The sequence below is a fragment of the Rhipicephalus sanguineus genome, chromosome 1 (genome assembly GCF_013339695.2).
Source record: "Rhipicephalus sanguineus isolate Rsan-2018 chromosome 1, BIME_Rsan_1.4, whole genome shotgun sequence".
Taxonomy (NCBI): domain Eukaryota; kingdom Metazoa; phylum Arthropoda; class Arachnida; order Ixodida; family Ixodidae; genus Rhipicephalus; species Rhipicephalus sanguineus.
In genome coordinates this window covers 40,182,570-40,207,018 of record NC_051176.1, presented here as the reverse complement: position 1 = coordinate 40,207,018, position 24,449 = coordinate 40,182,570, and the positions used below count along the sequence as shown (strand labels likewise).

Below are 24,449 nucleotides of genomic sequence, written 5' to 3'. Positions count from 1 at the left end.
ATCGCATATGCCCTCCGAGCGACGGAGATGGGCTGGCTCGCTTGATATCTGCTTCAGCCGCGTTCGTCACCCGCATTCGCGCGTTTTTACCCGCAGTAGAACATGCTATGCACAGGGACATGTCATCAATTTGGACTTTATACGGGAGATGACAGCAAAAACTCGTCGAGAGTGTCCATATAGTTGCTATAGCAATAGAAAAAGACAGTACTCAAATTTCCTGATGCTTAATTTATTGCGTGCAGAACGCTTTTTAAGCCACTTTTGCCGCAGTACACTGGTGTCCTGCGGAAAAGCATACTGAGATTTAGAAGGGGCTCTTAGTACTAGCTGTCAGGGACACAGCACATTTTGTTCCTTAATTACTCATTCGTGCACACGCCGTGTAATTACAAGTACTAGTATGATCGCTGACATCTAAAAAATTATTGGCAATCATTTGGAGCTGCTGTGTATGGTGTTTTTGCGGCCTTGAGAAACAATAGACAAAAGCGTGCGGAAGTTTTCTTTTTTCGCTAACCCCACTTGCTCCTGCTTTACGAATCTCCCAAATTTCCAGGTTGCCAGGTTTGCAGGTCCACGTTAGCATTTCCAGTGCCAGTCGAATTATTTGACAGGTCCTGCAAATGCTAATGTGGACTTAGTCATTGTTCGCACTGTGGGGTGGCTCGACACACTGCTTTTATTGAAATAGCAGTGTTCACGTGCACTGTGCACGAATTAGCTGATGTTGAATGGTTTTTAAATATTTTTCTTTTCTTTTATAAAAATAAGCCTTATTTGTTATACTGCTCCAAATTTGGGATTTCGGGCAAAAAAATTAAGTTTTTTTTTTTCGTAACCTGCTCCAAATTTGGATTTTTGTGCTCCAAAAGCAACATTTTGCTGCTCCAAAAATTGCTCCAAATCCTATTTCGGCGGTTGCATCCCTGGAAGATGAGGGAAATAGACCACATCATTGACGACTTTATCGACTACTAGGAGCCAGTCATTTTCAATCTGAGCGAGAACACAAAACTCCGATGAGGATGCCAGTGTGAGTAAGGAAGATTTTGGGTGCCATTGATAGTTGTGAATTTAGGCACCTCACCTAAAATACTGTGATTTCCGGGCACGCATAAAAATTCACAACATGAATCCACATTTTAAAATGAATTGTTCTTAAACTTACTAAGCATCTGCAAAGATGCTCTGGCAGCCAAAAAGTGAAACGCACAGGAAAATTAAGTTGCCCAGCATGAGTGTCTAGCGATCTTCAGCAGAACAATAAATCGCATTGAGCATGCACTGTTTCTTGTAAAAAGAAAGAAAGTTTGGTTGTAATTTGTACCATTGCTCTATTATTAGTAATGTTAAAGTAGCAACACATCCTGGGTGTTCCTTACATAGTTGCTTGTGTCATAATTTTCTTCCATTATTAGGTTAATGAACCAGCAACATTAACGGCAATAAGTGACAGTACAGCAAGAAGATGACGTGGCGCGGAGGAATACATTTGGAGGGACTGATCACCCTTCCTGTTGGCTAAGGGGCCCCCTAGCTTCCACTGTGCTGGAGGAAACTTCTGAGATGGAGCATAGGTGCATGGGAAGACAGTACATGTGAACTGAGCAGCCATTTCGGCTCACCCAGTCTATGCAGATTGCCTGCAAGTTAGAGTGCCTATGCACTCAGCCCCTACAACCAACGCTGCACTGAACCCAGACAGCCAGGCTGGGATAGTAAACAGCTTTAGTAGAATAGCGAACACAAAACCCTAGCACACACTTCAAAATAACGCACTGCATGCGCACGCTAAATTTTGGATTTAGCAATGTGGTGGCAGTAAGGCCACCCACTTAAATCTGATTTTCGACTTCTGGCTTGGACTTTTTCATGGCAGCAAAGCACTAATATTGGCATCAACTTTTGCTTAGTCCCATCTCGAGAAGCAACTTTTGCTTAGTCCCGTCGAGAAGCAAGTATGGGTGATGTTTTATCGTCATTCTTGAGATCGGCCAGTTTTTTTTTATGCTGCCAAACCTAGTGAAAGACAATGCCATTGTCGCGAGAGTGCTTTGGCTTCTGTGCACCAGATGGCACCACTGGTGGTAGCGCACTCAAAGCTTCGTCTGGTTTTACTGCCGTGTACGACTTGCTCATCGACGATAAATGGTGCTGCTGGTTTTTGCACCAGGCCATCTTGCTTAAGTAGCACGCTACGGACGATAGCACAGCATTATTTTCGATATCGATTGCCACTTGGCACAATAAAGCTTTGCGTTTTGCAGTGCATCCTTGTTTACGTACGCTATGCTAAAACTCTTTCAAATGGCGTTCTGCTAAGACTTGGCAGGAGGCACACACTAACGTTAATGCAAGCATTTTACACTAAAACTGTCTAGTGGCTTGCAATTTGAAGGATGCTTATTTATGCAACCCATAAGGAAGCACAGCACAGTATTGTGGGGTGGCACGAGGAAAGCGAGTGGAAAAGCACATTCCAGGCGACGTGCCTTCTGCTAACAACACACGGGAAGACTGGAAGTGCCCATATAGGAAAGCGTGGCAAGGCCCACACCAGCGATCAGTAGTGTATAGGTTATCAGGTGCTATATATCGATATGGGCTCGCCTTAGTTCAAACTACATTTTATTGGAGTAAGTTTCTAGCACCCCTGGAATTCGAATTAGGGTAACTGACTAACCACTGCCGATGCAGGTTTCTTGATGTGTGATCTGCTAATATTTCTGTTAACTCCTGTGTAATTGGTTGGCTGTGTGATATTCTTGCATGAATGTAAATATAATATTGCTTGGTACTACTTCCGCCTTTCTATCGATGTAAAATATGGCATACAGGGGATTTGATGAACCAGTTTGAAGTTATTACTTTCACTCTACCTCATATGCAAGTTCCTCAGGAAACATTGTGATATGTGCTACTTGTATGAAATCCTGGATATGTGCTGCGAATTTCACCTCAATTTTGTGTTTTCATTCTGTTTAACCTCTTTATGTAACGTCATTTTTTTTCTTATAATTTTCAGGTACTACTGCATTGTGCAATGTGTTGCATCTTCAAATACTGTATATAGCAGGAGTCGGCAACCTGCAGCCTGCGGGGCAGTAATATTGCGGCCTCTGGCACGACGTCAGACCTCCCACACCCCTCCCTTGTCACTTCCTATCTGAAGGCCGAAATGGCAGTTTTGACCTCAAATGGACTTAGGCAGCAACAACGAAAGATCACTTCCAGTTGGCATTGTCCCCCATCTTCACACTTAGCCAGATAACGTCTCCACTTCCTTTCTTTGCACAGATCCAAAAAAGAGAGAAGATCCTTCATGAAAATACCAGGCCCGAGAAGGATCTTCATTTAAGAATATTCAAGTGCAAAAGTTTTGTGGGAGATATGAGCACACCGCTTCCCACAGAAAAACCCTGTCAAATATTATGGGATTTAACTCTTTCGGGACTGCGTAAAAAAGAGGCAATTGGAAGAGTGTCAGAAGATTTTTTTTTTATTAAATCAAGTCCTAGCGCTATATTTCTGTAACGTACATCAAAATGAAGCTAATGAAATGGTCTTTCATACAGATTAAAATATTATACATAAAGATTACACATAGTAATGATAAAAAATGTCCTATTGAACACTTGCTGCAAGGGCAACATAAAAAAAGGTTGGAATAAACATAGGTACTTAGGCAAAAATGCCACAGTAACAAAAATCCAAGATATGCAAAACATGGCTCATTGCCTCTTTTCTGACTTTGAAAGTTTTGGTAGACATATTTACAACACCTTTTTTGGTATGCTTCAAAAGAAATGCAACACTCATGCCTTCATGGCACTTCTGCCACTCAACGAACCAGCACCACACAGTAGTAAAACACAAGTGTACTTTGCAGGTACTGCAAAAAACATTTGTTTTCAGCTCGGTTTTCTTCTGCTCATAACAGAGCTCATAACATGGCAGCACACGGGAAGCCTTCGATCATATATGATCGATGCTCCAATGGGGCGGTCCCGAAAGAGTTAAAGAGGGAGTTCAAAGTTAGGTTCTCTGATTTTCAAAATCATTTGAGTAGCGTCCAAATCTTTCAGAATCATTTTATTGTGGATCTCAGGGAGGTCCTAAAAATATATGCTATAGTTGGAAGTGGCTGAGCTGCAGGCAGACGATGAGCTCAAAGACTAGGCATGTGCGTATAGTAAATTTTAGGTTCAAGGCGGATTCAAAGCGAATAGTGATTTGGTCGAATAATTTCGAATCGAATTCGAATAGCATATATCACACTTTATAAAAAAAAAATTCGCACATTTGTCATGACCCAACTAACCTGCACAATATTTTTTAAAATTGAAACAAGGCATGTGCAAATGTCATTCTATTTGGTTCAAAGGGCAATTTTGAATAGTAGCAGGATTTGACTTTCGCTAAAATGCAAACGATAACGGAGCTTGAAAGGCAGCTTTGCCGCAATATGGGGGTGTGAGGAGGTGAAGCATATTGAACATCTAGGGATTACTTCCAATCGGACGTTGGCTGTCTCTTGCCTAAGTTCGACCGTAACGGAGCTTGAAAGGCAGCTTTGCCGCAATACGGGGGTGTGAGGAGGTGAAGCATATTGAACATCTAGGGATTACTTCCAATCGGACGTTGGCTGTCTCTTGCCTAAGTTCGACCGTAACGGAGCTTGAAAGGCAGCTTTACCGCAATACGGGGGTGTGATAAGGTGAAGCATATTGAAAATCTAGGGACCACTTCCAATTGGACTTTGTCTCTTGGCTAAGTTCGACCGTAACGGAGCTTGAAAGGCAGCTTTACCGCAATACGGGGGTGTGATAAGGTGAAGCATATTGAAAATCTAGGGACCACTTCCAATTGGACTTATACCCTTGTCACACGGGTAGTCTAACCACAGTTAAGTACGACGGCCGTTATGTCTAACGGCTGTTGTACCTTGTCACACGACAACCCTAACCGCAGTTAATCCGCTAACGGCCGTTTTCGTAAACGGAGGTAGGCAACCCCTGTTAGCGCCGTAAACTGACAACATGGCTGCCTCCATGTCGGACGCGAGCAGCTCGGCTCCCAGCGAAATATCAAGCCAAAAGCGTGTCAACTGGCCCGTTGCGACGATGGAGGCGTTGATACGCATTTGGGAAGATAAATTACCGGCTTTGAGGTACCAGTTTGTCCGTGCTGCAAAAATATCGTGTGCATTTCACGAGATTGATACACAGCAGCGTTCGTTCATTGAACAGGGCTTCACGCTATTTGGTAGACGCGCATCAAAACACGCTGCTGACGCGTCCATAATCGAGCGTGAAGCCCTGTACAAGGCGGTGTAATAGCGGTGTTGCACGAACGCAGCCATGTATGAACTAAAGAACGCTTGGAAGCGCTGCAAACGTGTGACAGCGCCTCTGTCTGGTTTACGGTAACTGTGGTTACGTCCGTTAACTGCAGTTGGGGATAACAGCGGTTAAGCTTACCCGTGTGACAAGGGTATTAGTCTCTTGGCTAAGTTCGACCGTAACGGAGCTTGAAAGGCAGCTTTGCCGCAATGCGAGAGTGTAATGAGGTGAAGCATATTGAAAATCTGAAGGGGTCACTTTCAATCGGACGTTGACATCATTTGTCTTTGGGAAGTTCGAATAGTTCGAATAGTAAAATTTCAGTGTGAATGGAATCGAATAGCAAACACTATTCGAAAAATATTCGAAATTTCGAATATTCGCACACCCCTACTTACTATACTTAGAGCGTATAAGCCGATAGAACAAGCTTTTAACTTAAAAATTATGAATCGATGTGAGGGTAATACATGTTCATTTAAGCTTGAAGAGGGGCTTCATGACAGTGCGGATTTTCCCTGGATAGGTGTATTTATGGTATAGCATCCCTCCATTGCAGTGAAACCACCTTTACAGAGGGTTGCGTGCGGCTTATATACCGTAAAATCCCGAGCAAGTGCCGCCCCCCCCCCCCCTACGGTGAAAGATAATCAGACAAGAGTTGGAGGGGGGGGGGGCCTTGCTCGGTTGCGGACCAAAATTCAAGATGGCAGCGGAAGAGCCTCTAAGGAGAAGGCACACCTGTGCTTCTAATGAATTGCTTTATTGAAGACGCATGCATTTACTGTTTTATTGCGATAGCAATTATATGGACAGTCTCGGCTGAATTTTGCCGTCGCCGTCGCTGCCTTCATGCACCGTATATGTATAAGTATGTATATATATATAAAAGCCCCAAAGAAAAATAATTCAGAAAAATGCTTCCGAAGCGCGGAATCAAACCAGGGACCTCTCGCTCCGCAGCGAGTGGCGCCAACCACTACGCCACGAAACGCAGATCCTCCACGTAGCTAACGGCGAGCGTTATATACACACCCTTTACCGCTGGACGGACTCAGAGACGGCCGGCGCTTATAAGCGTTTCTTCGTTACCAGCGAGATGGCGCTAAGAGCGCGACGGGCGCATTTAAAAGTCGTCGGCGAGCTCGCTCGCTTCTTCCGCAGGGAGAACCTTGCCCTTCCGCTCTCTGCTCGCGCGGTTTTCTCGTGGTGAAGGGAAGAGGGATGTTTCACGCTTTCACCCTGATGTCCGCGCTCATGTTACGGAGCGTACAAAAGTCATTCGAGCTCAAGGGACGCCGCTAAACAAACAAACAGAAGATGAGCGCGAACTATCAAGTGTCACAGCTCGACACTTGAAGCACGCTAGTTTCGTTCGCTGCTTCGGTCGCCTTTGCAACAGGAGCGCTGTTCAAACTGAGAGTATCCATTGGCGAGCCTCACTTCGTATAGCATTAGTTTCTTGCTATCGCATTCATCGCTTCGCCCTTGCAGCGAAACTCTGACTTTTTTACTAAACCAGAAGAAATTCTCATGTGAAATTTCATCAGTAATGACAAGGGGGAAAAGACGTTCATCAAATGTTCCAACAATTTGCGACAACTCGGAATGCTACCCCAAGGCACAACACTGTAAAAGTACTAAGAAATCATGCACATATCAAAAGACTCAGAACTTTGTTTCCTAAGAACCGCTGCTGCAGGGTTCTGTAGCGGAGAACAGGTTGAAATGAAATGGCAGGAGGGGAGAGGGGGGCGGTCGCTTGCTCGGTCACTGGCACATATTTCAAATCACCCGAAAAGGGGAAGGGGGCGCATGCTCAGGATTTTACGGTACTATGTCTATTAGTTCATTTCGAATACTTCGAAATTTAGAATAATGTAAATTCTTTTCGAAGCGAATTAGAATACTCTAGTATTCGTTCGAATATTCACACATGCCTATCAAAGACTCATTTGATACGAAAGACGCTGTCGAGTTTTACACTGGTCTTACAGTCTCACAGTTTTCGAGGTTGAAGAAACTAGCAGCAGCCATGATAACAATGTTCGGCAATACATATGTCTGCGAGCAGACTTTCACAAGAATGAAGTTCATAAAATCAAACTCCCATTCCCGACTAACCGACGAACACCTGCATGACTTTCTGCATCTGTCGGTGAGCAACCTTGAAGTAGATGTTTGCAAGTTGGCTATTTGGTTTGGATACACATAAAAAACAAAGACACAGAGGAAATAGAAAGGGAGCAGACTGACAACTGCCACATAGAGGGGCACAATGCCTGCCTGCTCCTTCGGGAAGGTGAAACAGAGGAAGGGAAGATGGGAGGAAAGAGAAAAGTAGTCACATAGAAAAATGTCTATAAATGTGAGGCCAAATCGGTTTTGTTCATAATGTTCAGCACCAAAAGTTGCATTGAAAGTTTTTTTTTTTTCTTGTAATGTATGTTTGTAAGTTGCAACCTTGTGACATGCGTGCTGAAAATAAACATGATTTCTATTCCAGTTTTGTAAATTATTGTCATTTTGCTGTATTCTTTTCTCATTGTTCGGAAAGCCCTCCCCCAACCGATTTGCCGTCCGGCCCCCCGCCGTGTCGACTTCATGCAACTCGGCTCTCAGCCTCAAAAGGTTGCCGACCCCTGCTATATAGGTTCTTTCTCTTTCTTTATTGTTAACAAAAGTTTTTTGTAATCATGCATGGTTTGTAGCACAGTTCTCCATCTTGAACTGTATTACTCTCAGAGGTGAACATTATTTCCAACACCAAGCATATGTGTGTCTCACATTTAAGATGGAGTGAATGAAGCAAGCGTCACATATAAAGAAAGCACACTTTTATGCGAAAGGACAAGCATTGATTGCAACAGTAGTGAATTTGACAGCTATATAAAATAAAGTTGATTGCCCATCTAAATTTTAGTACAACGTTCATTTACAAAATTCAATTAGCAAGCCTCCACAAAGGTGTCTCATTGTTTGCCCACAAGGCCTCTTTTAGGGCATTACACTCGTCCCTCGAAGCAGGTACCATACTGAATGCGCTTCTTCACCATAATTTCGTTGATCAATGGCGTTGAAGCATAAACAGCTACAGGGCACTGCAACATTGCAAAAACATCGATTCCAACAAGGAACAAGTTTTGACTACACCCAGTTTGTAGATTGAATTGAAGCGTAAGCTTACAGGTTGCTAAATGTAAAGCTAAAAACCATGACATTTAGTGTACTTGTTTCAGAATTATCAGTTTTGCCATCATTCGACTGTAATGTCTACTTCAAGCAACAAAAAGCGCAAAAAAGACTTGTTACCGTCGAGTAAATTCAGTATCTTCTCGTATGTAAGTGTCACATCTCTAAATTTGGGCCTAAATATCTTGTGAAAAATGTATATTCATGCATGGGCCACAGCCCATTTTGCATGAGCATAACTAGTAAGCTGTGCGTTGATGGCCCCGTGATATCTCTGCGCGGTACCAACGCAGTACAAAGATGCTCGCAGATTATCTGAGATTACTTGCCACGAAGCTTGTTGATCGATTAGCATCACTGTGAAATTTGTTTTCTGATGTCCCACAGTTCATGCTTTCAGATCTTCCAGCCAGTTTTTGTATACAGTCAAATCCCGCTATAAGGAATACTGCTACAACGAAATTTCCGCCACAACGAATAATTTTTGATTCCCCGTCAGCCGCCCATAGAAAACAATGTGAAAAGTGTCTCGTCACAACGAATACCTTTTCTTGGTATTTCCGCTTGAACGAAGTTTTCGCAAGTGCCACCACACAAGGAAAAGGAGCTTGTCTAGGATTGCCGCGAAATTCCGCTAGAAACTCGACCATTTCTCGTTGCCAGAAAAGTGCGGCCGCATCGCAAGACTCGTGTCTTCATCGGAGACATGCTTTCTGCCACCATATGCACATCCCAGTAAATTATTCGCCATTGAGATGGTCTGCGACAGATCGTCCATCCACCATGATGCTGCCGGGGGGTTTGATGCACATTCGGGCCGCGGAAGAATCGTTCTTCAAGAACTCCCGTCATGTTTTTGACGTAGCACTCAAAACAAAAATACTGCTCGTCGTCACAAGCTCTGTGATCGTGAATGACATCCACGGCATTTTGAAGGCACACGCGCGGCCAGCGCGCTCCTAGTCCAAGCGTAACTACATTCTGCTGCAACCGCTACGAACACAAATGCAGTTGTGTCAACGTGGTCATGGGCGACCACGAAAGTATGTGCGCATCCAACGTACGCGCACTGACTCAAAGCAATGCTGTGGTCAAAACCGCGGTAGACGCGATCATAGATAGCAGTGACGCACGCACAGATTGAAAACGGAACTGCCGTTTGCCGCAACCGCTGCGCAGAAAACTGCGGTCGCTATCGTCGCAATCATCGATAGCGAATACGCGGAAGTACGCAGCTAACACACCGGAAGAAAGAATAAAGGCAATAAAGTCATAAAGTTGTAAAACGGCACGAAGCGTTTCGGCTTTCTTTCTCTCGCTTATGACTGTGGTAATGCGGAGCTTCGGCACTTCGTTTTCAGTTAGCCTCTAGCGAACTTTGGCACGCTCCTTCGCCGTGCTACACGCTCGGCACGCTTTGAGGGTAGCCTGCATATAGTATTTGATCGTGTATAACCCACGTGTATAACTCGCCTACTGACGCAAAGCTGCCTTCCTTGCATTATCGTGAAGCCAACTTGCACACCGAAATTCACGTATAACTCGCACCCCGAGTTTAGCGCTAAGTTTTCTGTATGTTTTGTGTGTGTTATACACACACAAAACATACAGAAATACATTCACTCGGTGTGCGGCCAAGTACGTCTGAGTTAGCGAGAGTTAAATGCAAAGGACAATGCATGCGCTTGCCAGGACCAAAGGACGAGTCATGATCATCAGATCTTCCTAACTTTTGTGGCCTATAGATGAAATTTCGCTGCAACGAAATTCCGCGACAACAAATTTTTTCGCGCGTCCCATCAATTTCGTTGTAGTGGGATTTGACTGTACAGCTACCTGCCACCACACGTTCACACAACAATGCATAACAAGGCTTCATGTGTTTTATGCATACATCATTGCTCTGGCCTTGCTTGAAAAGTATGTGGGTGCTCAACCACAGCAATGCATTCACGTTACACGTGAAAACTTGAGAAATTTTTTTTATCGTGCAATCTTACGCACGCCACAGCATTGGCGTGACCTTTGAGCAGCACAGTATCATTGCAGAGCAGAGGCATATCAATGTCCTGTTTGGTTATCCGCAACTGTAGTCTAAGCAGCGCCGAAATTCTAATCCCACTGCCCCACAGCTTGTTTTGTAGTGCACGTTCTTGTAGTGTGTGTGCGTTGCATCGTCAGCAGGCTCCAAACATTCTGTACTGCACTTGTTTACGCATAGAGCTTTCATTGCTTGTGCACCATGAAACATACTTGGACAGGGTGGTCTTATGCGGAAACTAAGTGTTCACTGTCGTTTTTTTGTGCTAATTTACCTCGATAGCGATGCAAAACCAACCAGCTGAACACTTAATTCGTCTTGTGAAGAAATTTTGTACTCTCTGATGCTTCAAGTATCATTACACACGCGGCAAATGCGTACAGCTGTAAATGTATTGCATGTCAAGTTGAACAGACTTACCGAACCACTACATGCAGGCAGATCTTTTGGCCTTGGGAAAAGAAAATGACACTATTTCTGGTTTTAGTTGCAAAACCCGCCACATTTTTGCACTAATAGAAAGTTGTGAGGTAGAGATTTAACAGCATTTTCAATGTCTTATTATAGTGGACTGAAACCTATAGTGGGTGTACTAGGCCATGTAAAGTTAGAAATCGAAATAAAATAGAAATTAGAGGTTTAAACACCTTGCTAAAATTTTCAAATGTAAGTTTTAGCATGACTTTTGCCATCTTTAATGAGAAGTTATAATAAGTTCAAGAAGCGCATGTTTTCTTTCTTTTATTTTTGTGGGCACTTTATTGACAGTTGAGCATGCACCGTGTGGTCATTGCAGGCATAAGAAGTCATCGCCGGAGACTAAAATACTCCTCGACAGTGCGGAAGGCGATGACACTGCAGACGTCTAGTCGGCCTCATCTGCTTGCTGCTTCACCTTGCTCGGGACATCATCATCATCGTGTGGAGAGCAAGGCCAGTCTTCTCAGGAGAGCGTCCTAAGCCTCACCACCATTTTGTTCCATCCACTCTGTCTTGCATTGCTTGCAGTAGGGGATCACCTTGCTTATGCTTGCCACTTGTACCGCAGGCGTGGGTACACTATTGTGTCTCTTGAAATGGCACTGTACAGCAAATTTCCGGGAGAATATTTTTAATAGTTCCCTGAGCAGAGAGTTGCTATAGGTTTTCTTATTTAATTTAACATGAAGCAGAAAATCCTAAACTTCTTTTACAGTACTTTGGAAATTTCAGCGTGCATCTGTATCATTCATCAACTTGCGGTATCCTGTATGTATAAGACTAGAGGTTACTGTGCTTACAATGTGTGGCATTAGCAAATGTTTGAGCTAGAATGAGGTAAGCAAGTTTGGGCGAGCATAAAGAGTGAGCTGCTTTTGATAATGTCAACTTTGCTTTCTAGCAGAGTCACATTTTTGCAACGTCCATCATGAAAGCGAGCGGTAAGGTGTTAAGCAAGAACTTGTTGTGAATGGGGCAATTTCAAATACCAGACATGCACCATCGTTTGCGGAAAAAGAATTCGGCTTGCTCATTTGATGACATCAATACATAGATTGCAGTGCTTAAAGCAATAAAGTTGTAAAATAAAAAAAGGGCCATTTAGCCATTTTTTCACTGCTATCATTACCACTGCTATCATTAATTAGCTCTTGCAGCCATTATTTCTAGCCAGATTGCATCTAATGTGACATCGACTGATTACAGCACAAAGCACTGCAGTCGTGGCCAGGTTCATTGTGATGCACACGTTTGAAGTGCCATTGTGATAGAAAGTTTGAACAAGCCGAGTGTGAGTGTTAAAGTAGCGAATGTAAAGGGACGGCCAACATGACATTTTTTTACTCTCTATTTTTTGTACATTATGAGGTCTGTGACCCATAACACTAGAAGAAATGCTGGCAAGCGTTAAAACACCTTAAGTCCTTTAAGGTTTTCTGCACCCAGTTTTGGTTTCACTTGCCTGTGTCATGGTGCAATGTCGCAGATGGTGGTTGTGCGTGATCAGGACAATGCGTTATTTTGGCACTCACTCAGGCTCACTGAAACCGCGTAGCTCCTGTGCTGCTACTTCAGTGGGGCCCAATGTAGCAGCATTGCAGACAGCCGAGTGAGTGTCAAAAAGCTGCGCTGCCCCATTCCCACCTTTTGACTCACTGCACCACCACACAGCAACCTTCTAGGAAATGGTGCGGAAAGTAGCCGTAGCAAAGCTATTATAATAAATTAATTAGGGTGCTCTGGGGCTTCCAGTGTTTTTTTCTGTGGTTTAGATATCTAGGACCTTAATTTATTGTCACGACTACTTCAAAACTTGAATGTGGCCAATGTTTAACTCTGGTGTGTATTCCGTTTTGTGAGGAGTCAGATAAGCAGTATTTGTCTGCTGCGTCTACAGGGCACAGGTTGGTGCATCCCAAAGGCATTTTCTCAGAGTCCCCCCTAAGTGACATTTTTTTTTATATATGTGCTTGATTCACCATACTTTTTTAAGAAAAGAGCTCCTCATCGTTGCACAGATAGATAGCTGTAGCTAAGTGACATACTATGTAGCGCTTTTGCTTCTGCCTCTTGCGATATAACCCATGAACATGACTTGAATAGTAGCAGCATGCTGAGCTTCATATTTTGCTTGTAATTCACTGGTTAGCATTATCTAGCACAGACACAAAGTCTCTGTGTTTTAACATTTCAAGTTGTGCCTTGAAAGTGCCGTCATCAGCACGTGCATACGCGTACGTGTGCTTTTGCTCTTTGATGTTTGTGAAGCAGTGTGGAGCAAAGAACAAAGCAAGGATGGTTCAGCTTGTGCATGTGTTTAGTGGAAACTGCTGGGAGGTGTCAGGGTGACTTCCACGGCACGCCAACCGAGCATTGTCTGCTGCCCCAGTGGGTGGTTGGTGACATGGAGAAGGCTATGCTTGGTTCTTGGCTTTCTGCGACTAAAACATAAGGCATTGTAGGAGGCAGTAATGAAATACTACTACTTGACTAAGTTATCTTATGTAATGAAATGTGTCTCGGCAAAGACTACAAAAATTGTTTAGATGACTTTAAGTAAGCATCCAGTCCATTGGCAGTGCACTTATTCCGGTTGCCAAACATCAGAAATTGCCTAATATTAGTGGCAACATTGTCATTTTCATTGAGCAACCTTTTATTTAATAATTTTATGTTCTAATATTGATTCTAAAGATGTCTCGTTGCCTGAAGTATGTTTGTTAGCTAGAAACCCTGAAGAAGGCCTACGTAGCTCCTGGATATCTCTTTTCATAAAAGGTAATTGCTTATATCTACCTGCATGCTAACATGTTGCTGAAGATGCAGACATCTGATTGTCTCATTCTCGTGTAATTTTTATGTTAGTCTCTGTGGAAACAGCCCATGTATGAAGTGCCAAGGCTGGATTTAAGTTTGAGTAATTCAATACATGTACTGTCAGTGTTTTCAAAAATGTCACCTTGGCATTTAGGCCAGTGCTACACTTGTGCAGTAAATTCTGAGCACACACATAAGAAAAAACGGGAATGAAATTACGAGCACCAATATAGGACGCTGAAACAGCAGGCTCAGATAAAAAATGTATTACTAACCACTCTGGAGGGAAAAAGACTTGTAGCAGAAAGGGAAAACAATGTGTTTCCTTCCGCATTACTACTTGACAATTCATCAGTTAACTTACCTAACTGCTAGTCATCGGTTAAGTACAATTGGAATGGCCGGTTACTACCAGGGTGACGTCACTTGTCAGACGTAAGGAGGCCATTCCATAATGGTTATAGATACATATTGCAGGCAGGGTGCGAGACAACTATGTTTCTGTGCAGTGCTAGTCTAGGCACGGGTCATGCTGAACAATGCTGAGCTCATTTTTTTTTGCCGCATTAGCCTAGGAAGTAAGACCGAAGCAAGATTAATGTGTTCCTCTTCATCTTGCTGAACATAGTTTTTTATGCGGTTCAGCCAAAGCCATTCAAGTGAACTCAAACTTAGGGGCATTGTGTTATCAACATTGGGTGAATGCAGATGACAGAGCGCTTGGTTTTCGCAAAACCTTGCGAAAAGCAAGAACAATATCTGTCTGTGTCATGGTAATGCGATATGTCACGATTGAGCATGGTCATGAGCATGACACTTCAAAGTTGGCCACCAATCTTTGTAATTGTCACTTTTCACAATGACCACGAGAATGTACAGTTTGCAGCATCCTAATTGGTGTCGATAGTACACGCAGAATGCAGGTTGGCTGTGACATGATTATTATTTTTTTTTTTTTCAAATGACTTGTTACTCACACATTAGTTCATTTCACTCGTACTAGCAAGTTTCTGTTGCAAAAACATTGCTGGTGTAGTCGGTGTCAGATACATACACACGTTTTAGATGTGTACTTTTGCTCATTTCAGGAGACAGCCCTTCCTTGTGCTCCTATGTTTCTCATCCGAGGTTCACTGATGAGTATGACTCGTTACGTTGTCATTCCACAATCATTAAGCTCTTATTAGAGTTGGGCATTATTTGCCATGCATTTCGGCAGTTTCTGCCAAAAGTGCATTTTACGTAGCATTTCTTACTTTTGTCTGTTCCACGTATGCCTTTAGTCATGTATGATATAATGCAACAACTGTGTTTCCAGTTGTAAACTGTGACCTTGTAATGTTTATTTTGTGCACACTGTACTCACATTAACAGCTTCTGTCATGTGCACTCGACTCGTTGCAACTGTGAGACTTGATAGTTTGTGCTTGTTTGCTTTGTTAGTATCCTTTGCCATATATTTATGTAGCACTTATTTAAACAGGGTTTTAGATGCTTACATCGAATTTTCAGTCAGTATTGTATTGGAAGTACACGGGCTTTAAATTTTTTTCTAGGAGCATTTTCATTTGTCATACCGGTGTGCTCATATATATTTACAAACTTCGATATTTTTAAATAGAACTTTTTAAAATAATTTTGCTATGTTTTCCTTCGAAGGCTTTTGAGTTTACGTAGATTTAGTACTTACATTGATCTCTCCATTCGTGAATGTTTTAGCGTAACAAAAGTGTCATTTGATATGTGAAATACCTGTGGATTCAGGTTTGAATTATACCGGTGATATGCGAGATCACAGCACTTGGTGTCCTTTTTTTGCCCTTTTTTAGTGCACTCTAGTTTTTATGAGAAAGTACTAATAGTGTTAGAAATTAAACCTTTTTTAAAACTGGTTTATCTGTTTGTACATTGGCTCCTTCTATTTTTGTTTGAACGATTCCTCCTTATTTCGCAGGAACAAGTGATGCTTTGAGTCTCTAGGCTCACCTCTTCAGACGGTGTTTGGAATCTTGAGTCATTCTACAACAGAATAGTTTTTGCACAACGCATACATTTGCCTAATAACCTGTAATGTGGCCATACAAAGAGTGGAGAAGCTGGGTAACTAATCAACAGGCCGTAATTTTTTCTCTTTGTTGCGCCAGAACTGAGCATGTAGATTGGTGGTAGCCTGAGAAAATGTATACAAGGTCTTTAGACATGGTAGTCAGAGATAGGAGTGCCAATGCAGTCGTGCTGGCGATTCGTATACCTCTAGTGTCACACGAGGCAGGCAGGGCTGCAGGACTTCTCTGGCAGTCCAAAAATGTGTAGGTATACGGTAGGCTTGTGCGAATACTCGAGCAGTTCGAATATTCGAACGAATATGACAGTATTCGAATTCGCTTCGAGACGAATTTAAATTATTCTAAATTCGAAGTATTTGAAATGACCGAATAGACATATGTAAACCGCATGTAACCCCCTGTAATGGTGGTTTCGCTACAGGGTAAGGGTGGTATGCTGTGAACCCACCTATCCAGGGGAAATCCGCACTGCCGCAAAGCCCCACTTCAAGATTTAATGAACAAATTACACTCACGTTGATTCGTCATTTTTTTTAAGTTTAAAAGCTCGTTATACTGGTGTATATGCTCTAAGTAAAGTAAATTTTAAAACGTAACATATTTTGCAGCTTATCACTTGCATTCTACCGAAAATCAAATCCTGCTGCTATTCAAAGTTGCTTCCACTTCACTTTGAATCAAAAAGAACGACATTTGCGCATGCCTTGTTTCAATTTTAAAATGTATTGTGCAGGTTAGTTGGGTCATCACATGCTCATTTTTCTTTATGATATGTGATATATACTATATTCGAATTCGATTTATTCGAAATTAAATGACCAAATCCCTATTCGCTTGGAATTCGCTTCGAACCAACAATTTGCTATTCGCACAAGCCCAGTATACAGCAAACATTGTGTGTATCGTGTGGTAAGCAGAGTTACAGAAACAGTACATGACTCAATCTAGCGCTAACCTAACATGATTCACATATTCTATGCAGAATGATGTAGATGTTAAAGGGACCGACAACTGGCCAGAACATGTGATGAGATCCAGGTGGAAATGAAAAAACTGTGAATTATAGTGACAGATTCAAGCATCCTTTTCGCTATCTGAGTATGATTTATATTTTTAAATCACTTTTAAAAGTCACAAAACACCGGTATGAACGAAGGAAGGGAATTTTGAGGATTCCTTTCTTTAGTTTGACACAACCTTAGTGAAAACCAACAGATAATAAAGGAAGGTATAGGGGATGTTGACTGTAATGTTTTAAGTGTGTTGCAGTAATTGTGATAAAGATGTTAAGACAGTAAAGTGGACAAAAAAGCAACTTGCCGCTGGCAGGGAGCAAATCTGCAACCTTTGGATTACGTACCCGATGCTCTTACCAATTGAGCTACGGCAGGAGTTGTCCCTTCGTCCACTTTATCGGGTATTATCTTATATGCATGAAAACCTGGGAGCGTTAGTCAGCACCGCTCGTAGCCATGACGGCGAGTGGGGAACACTCTTTGTTTGTGCCAGATGGTGTCACGTAGCACATGAGCCTTTAACGAGTGGACAGCTGACTAATAAGCCCTTGCATATTACCTGAAGGCATCAAATATGCCGGAACGAGACCCTTGCAATGAAGGAATAAAGGAAGGGAATTTTGAGGGCTAGCAGAAGAGTCTTGAAGCTGGATTATGGAGTCGTTCACTTTGCTGTACGTAGTCCGATACTTTCATGCGCACCATAATTAGTGCTCAAAATTAGAGTGTGCATTTTATTATCCATCCCCGCTCATTTCTGTGCTGCCTACGAGGTAAAAGGAGTTGCACGTTGAGAAGTGGCACTGCATACACAGCAACTAGTGCAACGTGTCGAACCGCGGCACACGTGCACGAAGTGCACGCATGCACAGCAAACCATCACGCACAAAAACAAACCGCTCTCACTCTTATCTCCCACTGTTTGCAGCATGTGTTGTGTGTATACGTCTTCATAGTCGCCGTAGATCGAACATTTTGGTTATGTTTCACGGTGTCTTCCGCGTTACCATTCTTTATTAGACACTCTGACCGGTAAGCTTTTCGTTGCACTAAAGAGAACAGGTACCATAAAAATTGGTTGTCGGTCCCTTTAACACAACCTGTTTAGCACAAAAATGTGTGACAGCACTGCTTGCAAAGTTTCTACAGCCCTCTGCTATTAGTTCCACTACCCAAGCATTGTACATCACAGAGTAGAAACAAAAGATTTTGAAAACATTTCTTTGTCAAATGTGATAAGAACTTAGTGTGTTATACATTATAATACATGAAGATTGGTGTAAATCTTCATGTATTGGGGCTGTCGTATGCTGTCATCGCTTGTCGTAACGCTGGCAAAACCACGTATAGCATAGCTTTCTGTAGCATGTTGAGCACGTGCTCGCACCAAGGAGAAGTCTTCTTCCCCTTGTTCTTCGAGCACCTTGATGATATTAAGTGGGGAGCACTTTAGGGGCCCGGGCTGTCGTATGCTGCCTTCTCTTAGCATAATGCAGGCAAAACCAGGTATAAAAATAGAAAAAAAGAGGAAGTAAGTGAGAAATAGAAAGAGATAGAAAGAAATGGGAAAACTAGGAAGAAATATAAAAATAAGAGTGAAAAAAACACAGAAAAACTGAAAAAGAAAAAAAGAAAGAGAGAGGAAACCGGAGAGAAACAAGGCTGCCCAGCTCAGCACTTCCTCCAGGCTTGGCACCGCTAGTGCAAAGCTGCCTTAATTTTTTGTTTGTTCTGGGGCTCTTGAGTGTTCCTCTTGTACAGGGCACATGGTAGGTCTTTGTGTCTTGACCATGAGACTAACATTAGGCGCAACTCCTTAATGTAAATACTGTGTAGTAAGGCAAGGTGTCTTTACTGGTTGAGGTGCAGTCAAAGTGAGACGACCTTGCAGCTTGACCTTATAAAATGACCGGGCATGCAGCTGTCAGTTTTTGTCAATTTAAAGTTGGGCTTTTGGTAATTGATGACCGGTTCAGCCTTTTTTCGACAATCAAAAGTTTTTTTGAGGATGTGTCATTTGCCAGGTAGCACTCGAGCCTTCACAGTGGTTTAGCAGGATGCGTCACCACTCGTTGCTGAGTTTTCAAGGCAGTCAAAAGCAAGAAAAATTAAGTCTGAGCTATCTGTAAACTTGTGGTACTAAGAAAGGCACTTCATTTTTAAACTTTTGGAATAAGGCTGAACAGCATGCCAGACGTTCTATGTCAGAGTCGTTGCTCCTTTTAAAAAGCTGGTGAAAGCAAAATCCTAATTGTGTACAAGCTAGTGCGTTGAAGATTTAGATGTTCCAGTCGCATCACTATGTAGAGGTTCAGGCAGTTGCGGCACGTTTCTTGGCTGCAAGAAATTTCCTATTGATTTGTCATAGTGCCAGCATTCCCACATTCCCAGGCAAGCTATGCCGCTGTGTGTTTCTCCGCTGTAAAAACGAAAGTCAATGCCCAGCTCGGACATCAAGTGGCCCCCTTTACAACAGCACATTTAAACTTGGTAAAAAGCTCGGCAATTCAAACTCAATACTTGGAGCACATGGTTGCCTGTGTATTGCCTGTGCCTGAACACACGGTAGCCATTGGCTGGCATCAGGAAAACAAAGCTGATGCATGGAGGTAATGTCCTCGGGCACCGCTATATTTGGTCATGTAACAGTGCGTACCATTGAGTGCCCTTCTGATCAGCCTTCGTTCTCTTGTTCAGAATGGTCACAGTGGTTGCAGGCATCTCCAAGACAGCCACTGTTTCAGCCATTACAGTGAGCACCGAGTGGGTAGATGACATAACATTATTACTAAAGTTTCAGAGGCACTTACACTTGCATTGAAATCTTATTATGTCCTAGCCTACTGGATGAAGGAATCAAATGTAGCCGTGTAATGTTTGACCCTGCACCACCATTTTTTAATCTTACATATTTTAGTCTTTACCGCAGTAAACTTGCAACCCTATTACAGCAATGCACCTCTTGTTGTAGCTGTGTGCGCAGCAACTTTTGGGTATAGGCCTCTGCGTGTGCCAGAAAATGCTTGTCTACAACCTCCTCCAGTCATGTCATTCTTGTTACCCGCACTGACAGGAAGACTTTGGAATTATTTCTGATAAGCTGCAGAGCAGACTGAAATGTACCCCGCCGTGGTAGCTTAGCAATTAATGTTGTGCTGCTAAGCTCGAGGACACAGGTTCAGTTCCTGGCTGTGGTGGTCGCATTTCGATGTACTTAGTTTTAAAGGCATGTTAAAGCACCCCAGACAGTCAAAATTACACCAAAGTTCCCGAATACAGCATGCCTCATAATAGCACAGTTTTGGCACTTGCAACACCAGAATCTAATTTTAATTTTTAGGCTAGAATTTCTGAGAAATCACTCTGCGTATGCTGGCTCATGGTGCAGAAAGAAAAATCCCACCTATTATTCTACATTTGACATCACTAGTATAGAAGGTGAAATTACTTGAGTAAGCCATTTGCGTTTCTGTATGGGGACTGCAACACTGACTAGCATGCTTACTGAAGCTTGTGCTACGGGTAGCGGTAACATTGTGTTGTTGCTGTAGGCAGTGCTAGCCCAGTACTCGTTGCCAGCAATCTGCTATCTTGCGCCAACTGTCGAGTTTGTTGTCCTTGCCTCGCAGAAAAGCGTGCATGATGAATGGTCGTAAACACCTTGTGCAGTTGAGGTGGACGGATGAAGCTCACGCGCAGTCACATTCCACATCCTGAGATCCTCGACACAGTTGTTGCAGTTCACAACAGAACGTAGTTTCCTTCTGCTCTTGTTCATTTAAAATTACACCATCTCCCGCTAAAGGGGACCATGAGGCGATGCAAAGCCGGAGCACTTGCACGATCGCGTTCCGTTGGCGTTCATTGGGCATGCTACCGACCTCGCGTCGTGGAACGCGAAGAGGGACGCTACGCGCGTCGTATCTTCCATCTAGCCTGGCTAGGCCGTTAATTCTCACAGGGCGAGCGGGGAGCGCGGTCGACAGGTGGGCGAGAGGGGGCAGCGTAGAAGAGGAGAGAGAAGGGGAGGGGACGCGCATGCGCTCGAGCTCATCACGGCGTTGCGCAGGAGAGAATTTCGGCATGTCTAGCCCGCGTTTCAGAGGAAGAGTGGAGAGAGGTATGGGAGAGGGGGAGGGGAGAGAGTATGTGGAGAGGGGGAGTGGAAAGGGGAAGGGGGATGGGGAGTGGAGAGGAGGTGTGTGGAGAGGGTATGCGCATGCGCAGTAAGGGCGGTCACGCCGCACACCACCACCACCACCACCACCGGATTGAGCTCCGCCTTAAGATACTTCGCATCTAAAATAAATTTTGCTGAGCAATCCCCAGCCTCTCAGTGAAGCATTGCTGGTGTTTGGTGATGCCTGCTCGCTCGCAGATCAAAAGGCATTCAATGGCTGTGCGCCACGCCACTCACAATCGCGTCAATGGCCAACAGCTTTGACTTGACGCAATTTGCATGGTCACAACGCGGAAAAATTTGGCAAATGTAGAGAACGATTCTGCTGCAGCTAGGCTCCGGTGAGGATGTGTGTTGAAGGGAGGCGGGGCACTTGCACGAGTAGTGGTACTTCCTCTGGATTTTACAGTTGTAGCAACTGAGCCCGATTGCGTGCAAGATTGTGAGCCTCACATTGGCTGCGCTGCGAAAAGACAAGCTGGAAGTAGAAGGTTTGTGTTATTCTGCTCTAGAGTTTGACAAATGCTGTTGTCGTCGTCGTCAGGCAAAGATGAGCAAATGACGTTGTCCCATGTAATTTATGCATTTGATGAGCAGTGTTGGGTGCACAGCATTTTTGTTTTCTTGCACGTGCATAAGTGCCTTTCAACGTCTTGGTGTAGCAGTAGTTCCACAACGTGTTGTTCCTGCCCATGTTACACTTGCGTTACGAATGTGCTTTTCATTTAACCACATGCACCATGTTTGTTTCCTGTATTCCTTCACAGTCACTGCATTTCTTGTTAGGTGTTAGTTGCAACTGTTCTAAACTAAATGACATACATCCACTCGGGTTTGCAGGTGTGCTCTTTGAGGTACAGTGGATTTGCACTTTGGACGCATGTTAAAGCACATTGTTGCAACATGCAGAGCCATTGCAATTGGTCTCACAATTTTTTTTACAATTTCGAATCCTTTTAGTTTCATGTGCAAAGGTATGTCATCAGTGTAGTGAAGGATATGTCATCTCTCCTGCATACAATTAGGCATAACTGGTATGCATGACAGCTTGAGGCAGCTGCCACAAGTCGCTGCTTCTCATGTGGAGCTGGTTTTCAAAGAGCTAGCCTCGCTTTGGATGCACTGCAGCTGGGGCTTTCTTGAAAAAGTGAGAGGCACCTGCTCTCCTCAATTGCATTCAGTGTGAAAGCACAGCTGGTCTGGGTGTGACGGCTTTATCAACATCCATGCCACGTGGTGTAATTATTATATCCGTGTACTTAGATTTAAGTGCTCTTTAAAGAACCCCAGGTGGTCGAAATTAATCTCTTTGTATTAGGATTGTGAAGTTTGTGACCCAAAGCAACACATTACATATAAGGAGTGCTGTAGTGGAGGGCTCAAAATTAATTTCAGCCACCTGGACTTGGTTGATGTGTACCAAACACGTGGTACGCAAGTGTTATTGCAATCTGCCACTATCGGAGTATGGCTACCAAAATCGTGAATGGAATCCTCAACCTCATGCTTAAGCATCATTGCACTAAGATCAGTGTGATGACCCGCATAGTGGACAGTGATAGCTTCCACAGCTCGGGTAGCATACCTTTAAGGAATCACATGGACTGTTTGAGATATGACATCCTGCAACTTTTAACACCATGTGTATGCAATTCGCATGCATATTGAGCAAGATTTCTGTGATGATGCCACACTTAGGAAAGTCAGTAGGAAGAGCCGTAGTTTGCTATGTCACAGAGTTGTCCATGTTGTTCTCAAGAACACAGCTATCTGCCTTCACCAAAGTATTTTGTACTGTGTGCATGTAACAAGGTAATAGAATCTGCATTGATATTTGACAATGTCTTGTGTGTTGTTGGAAGCAATGTTTGGATGCAGATATGTAGTGTTATGATTTATTCGTCTGTTGGAGTTAACACTGGTGTTTGTTAAGCCAGTCAGTCTGTCCATTGGCTGCAATTTAATGAATTCTGAAGCTGCATTTTATATACGTAATGCAAAGTAAGTTGAGGTGATCATTTGCTCTTGTCGTTTAAGTGTGAGGAGCCGTAATGATTAGTATGTATTGAAACCACTTGACAAATCACTTTCTGCAGTTAGTACAGAAGAATTTTGGCAAACAGCTGTAACCCTCTTAGCTGGGAGCCCAAATGGGACAGAACCAAACACTGCCGCATTCTCGACGTCTGATAGTGTGCCTAATGTTTTGCTTTTGCCGAGGTGCCATGATTTGTAGTATCATTGTGCATGTAGTTTCCACGTATTTATTGCACAGCCCCTGTGGGTGAATGTGACGGTACGATGTACATATTGTGTAAATACATGCCCGTGCAGGTCTTACATTACGTTTATCCTGGAGACTGCATGTTTTTCAGAGGCTGAATAAAGACTTATTTTCCTAGAACTGCCATTTGGTCTGTCCTCTCACTTGGTTGTTCCAGTCTGAAGAAAAGCCAGCAGAAACACTGATATCATATGTGAAATAGCTGGAGCTGTTTCCCTTGTGGCTTTTGCAGTTTTTTCTGCAGCTCATTGCAAGGGCTTCTCAATCACAAACTTGTTGCAACAATAGCCAAACATATCAGGAATAATCTATGCTGCTGTTACGATCTTATCTTCACTGTGGGAAAAGGCTGCAGTCTCGGCAAATGAGATCAGAGCCGAAGGATTAGCTGAAGTTTGTCCTCTTCTTTGTTCCGTGGCTCATCGCAAGGACTTCACTCACAAACTTATTGCCATGATAGTCTTATGCTTAACACATAGTTTGGTGAGGACAAACTGCTTTTACTATGTGTTCTGTTATTGGCAACATCAAGGTTCTATTGATCTATGCAATATACTTAAGCTTTATAGCAAGACAGCTGCTAAATAATGATTATAACTAAGCAACAATACTAAATCCCTCAACAGCTCCTGACAATACCAGATATGTTATAGACTTTTTCTTAGCTTATAAGGATTACCAATTTTCACTAATGTGGTGAAATATTTCAATGTGTGAACAGACTACTTTCTGTGACACTCATGGGATAGCTACATAGGTAAAGTGTGCAGGGGTGAGACAGCTGCGCATATTGCTCATTTTTTATACGATTCCGTTTTCCTGCGCCAAGCTGCTCCAAAAGCAAAAAAGTTGAAAAAATTGTGCCGAACTACTCCAAAACAGCCTTAAACGCAAGAATTTTTATGCCCACCCCACGAAACAAGAAAATCTAGAAAACTTCTGATAAAAATCTACACAGGAAAGGCACAAAATATATTAGAGATTTAATTGAGATGTTATTTGACATAAGCAGCCTGAAAACCTCCTGT

The 24,449-nt window shown here is 43.1% G+C and overlaps 1 protein-coding gene across 4 annotated transcripts in view; it reads left to right on the top strand.

Moving 5' to 3' along the window:
* LOC119390759 (xenotropic and polytropic retrovirus receptor 1-like) overlaps positions 1-15,763 on the top strand; it is a 137,354-nt gene extending 121,591 nt beyond the window's left edge. For 3 of the 4 annotated variants that reach the window (XM_049414179.1, XM_049414191.1, XM_037658461.2), the window contains one exon: positions 11,375-15,763. In XM_049414179.1, coding sequence (XP_049270136.1) covers positions 11,375-11,538 — 164 coding nt within the window. In that variant the 3' untranslated portion in view covers positions 11,539-15,763. The remainder of the gene's footprint in view (positions 1-11,374) is intronic. The other variant, XM_037658467.2, reaches the window with a different exon arrangement.
* Positions 15,764-24,449: the final 8,686 nt, after the last annotated feature.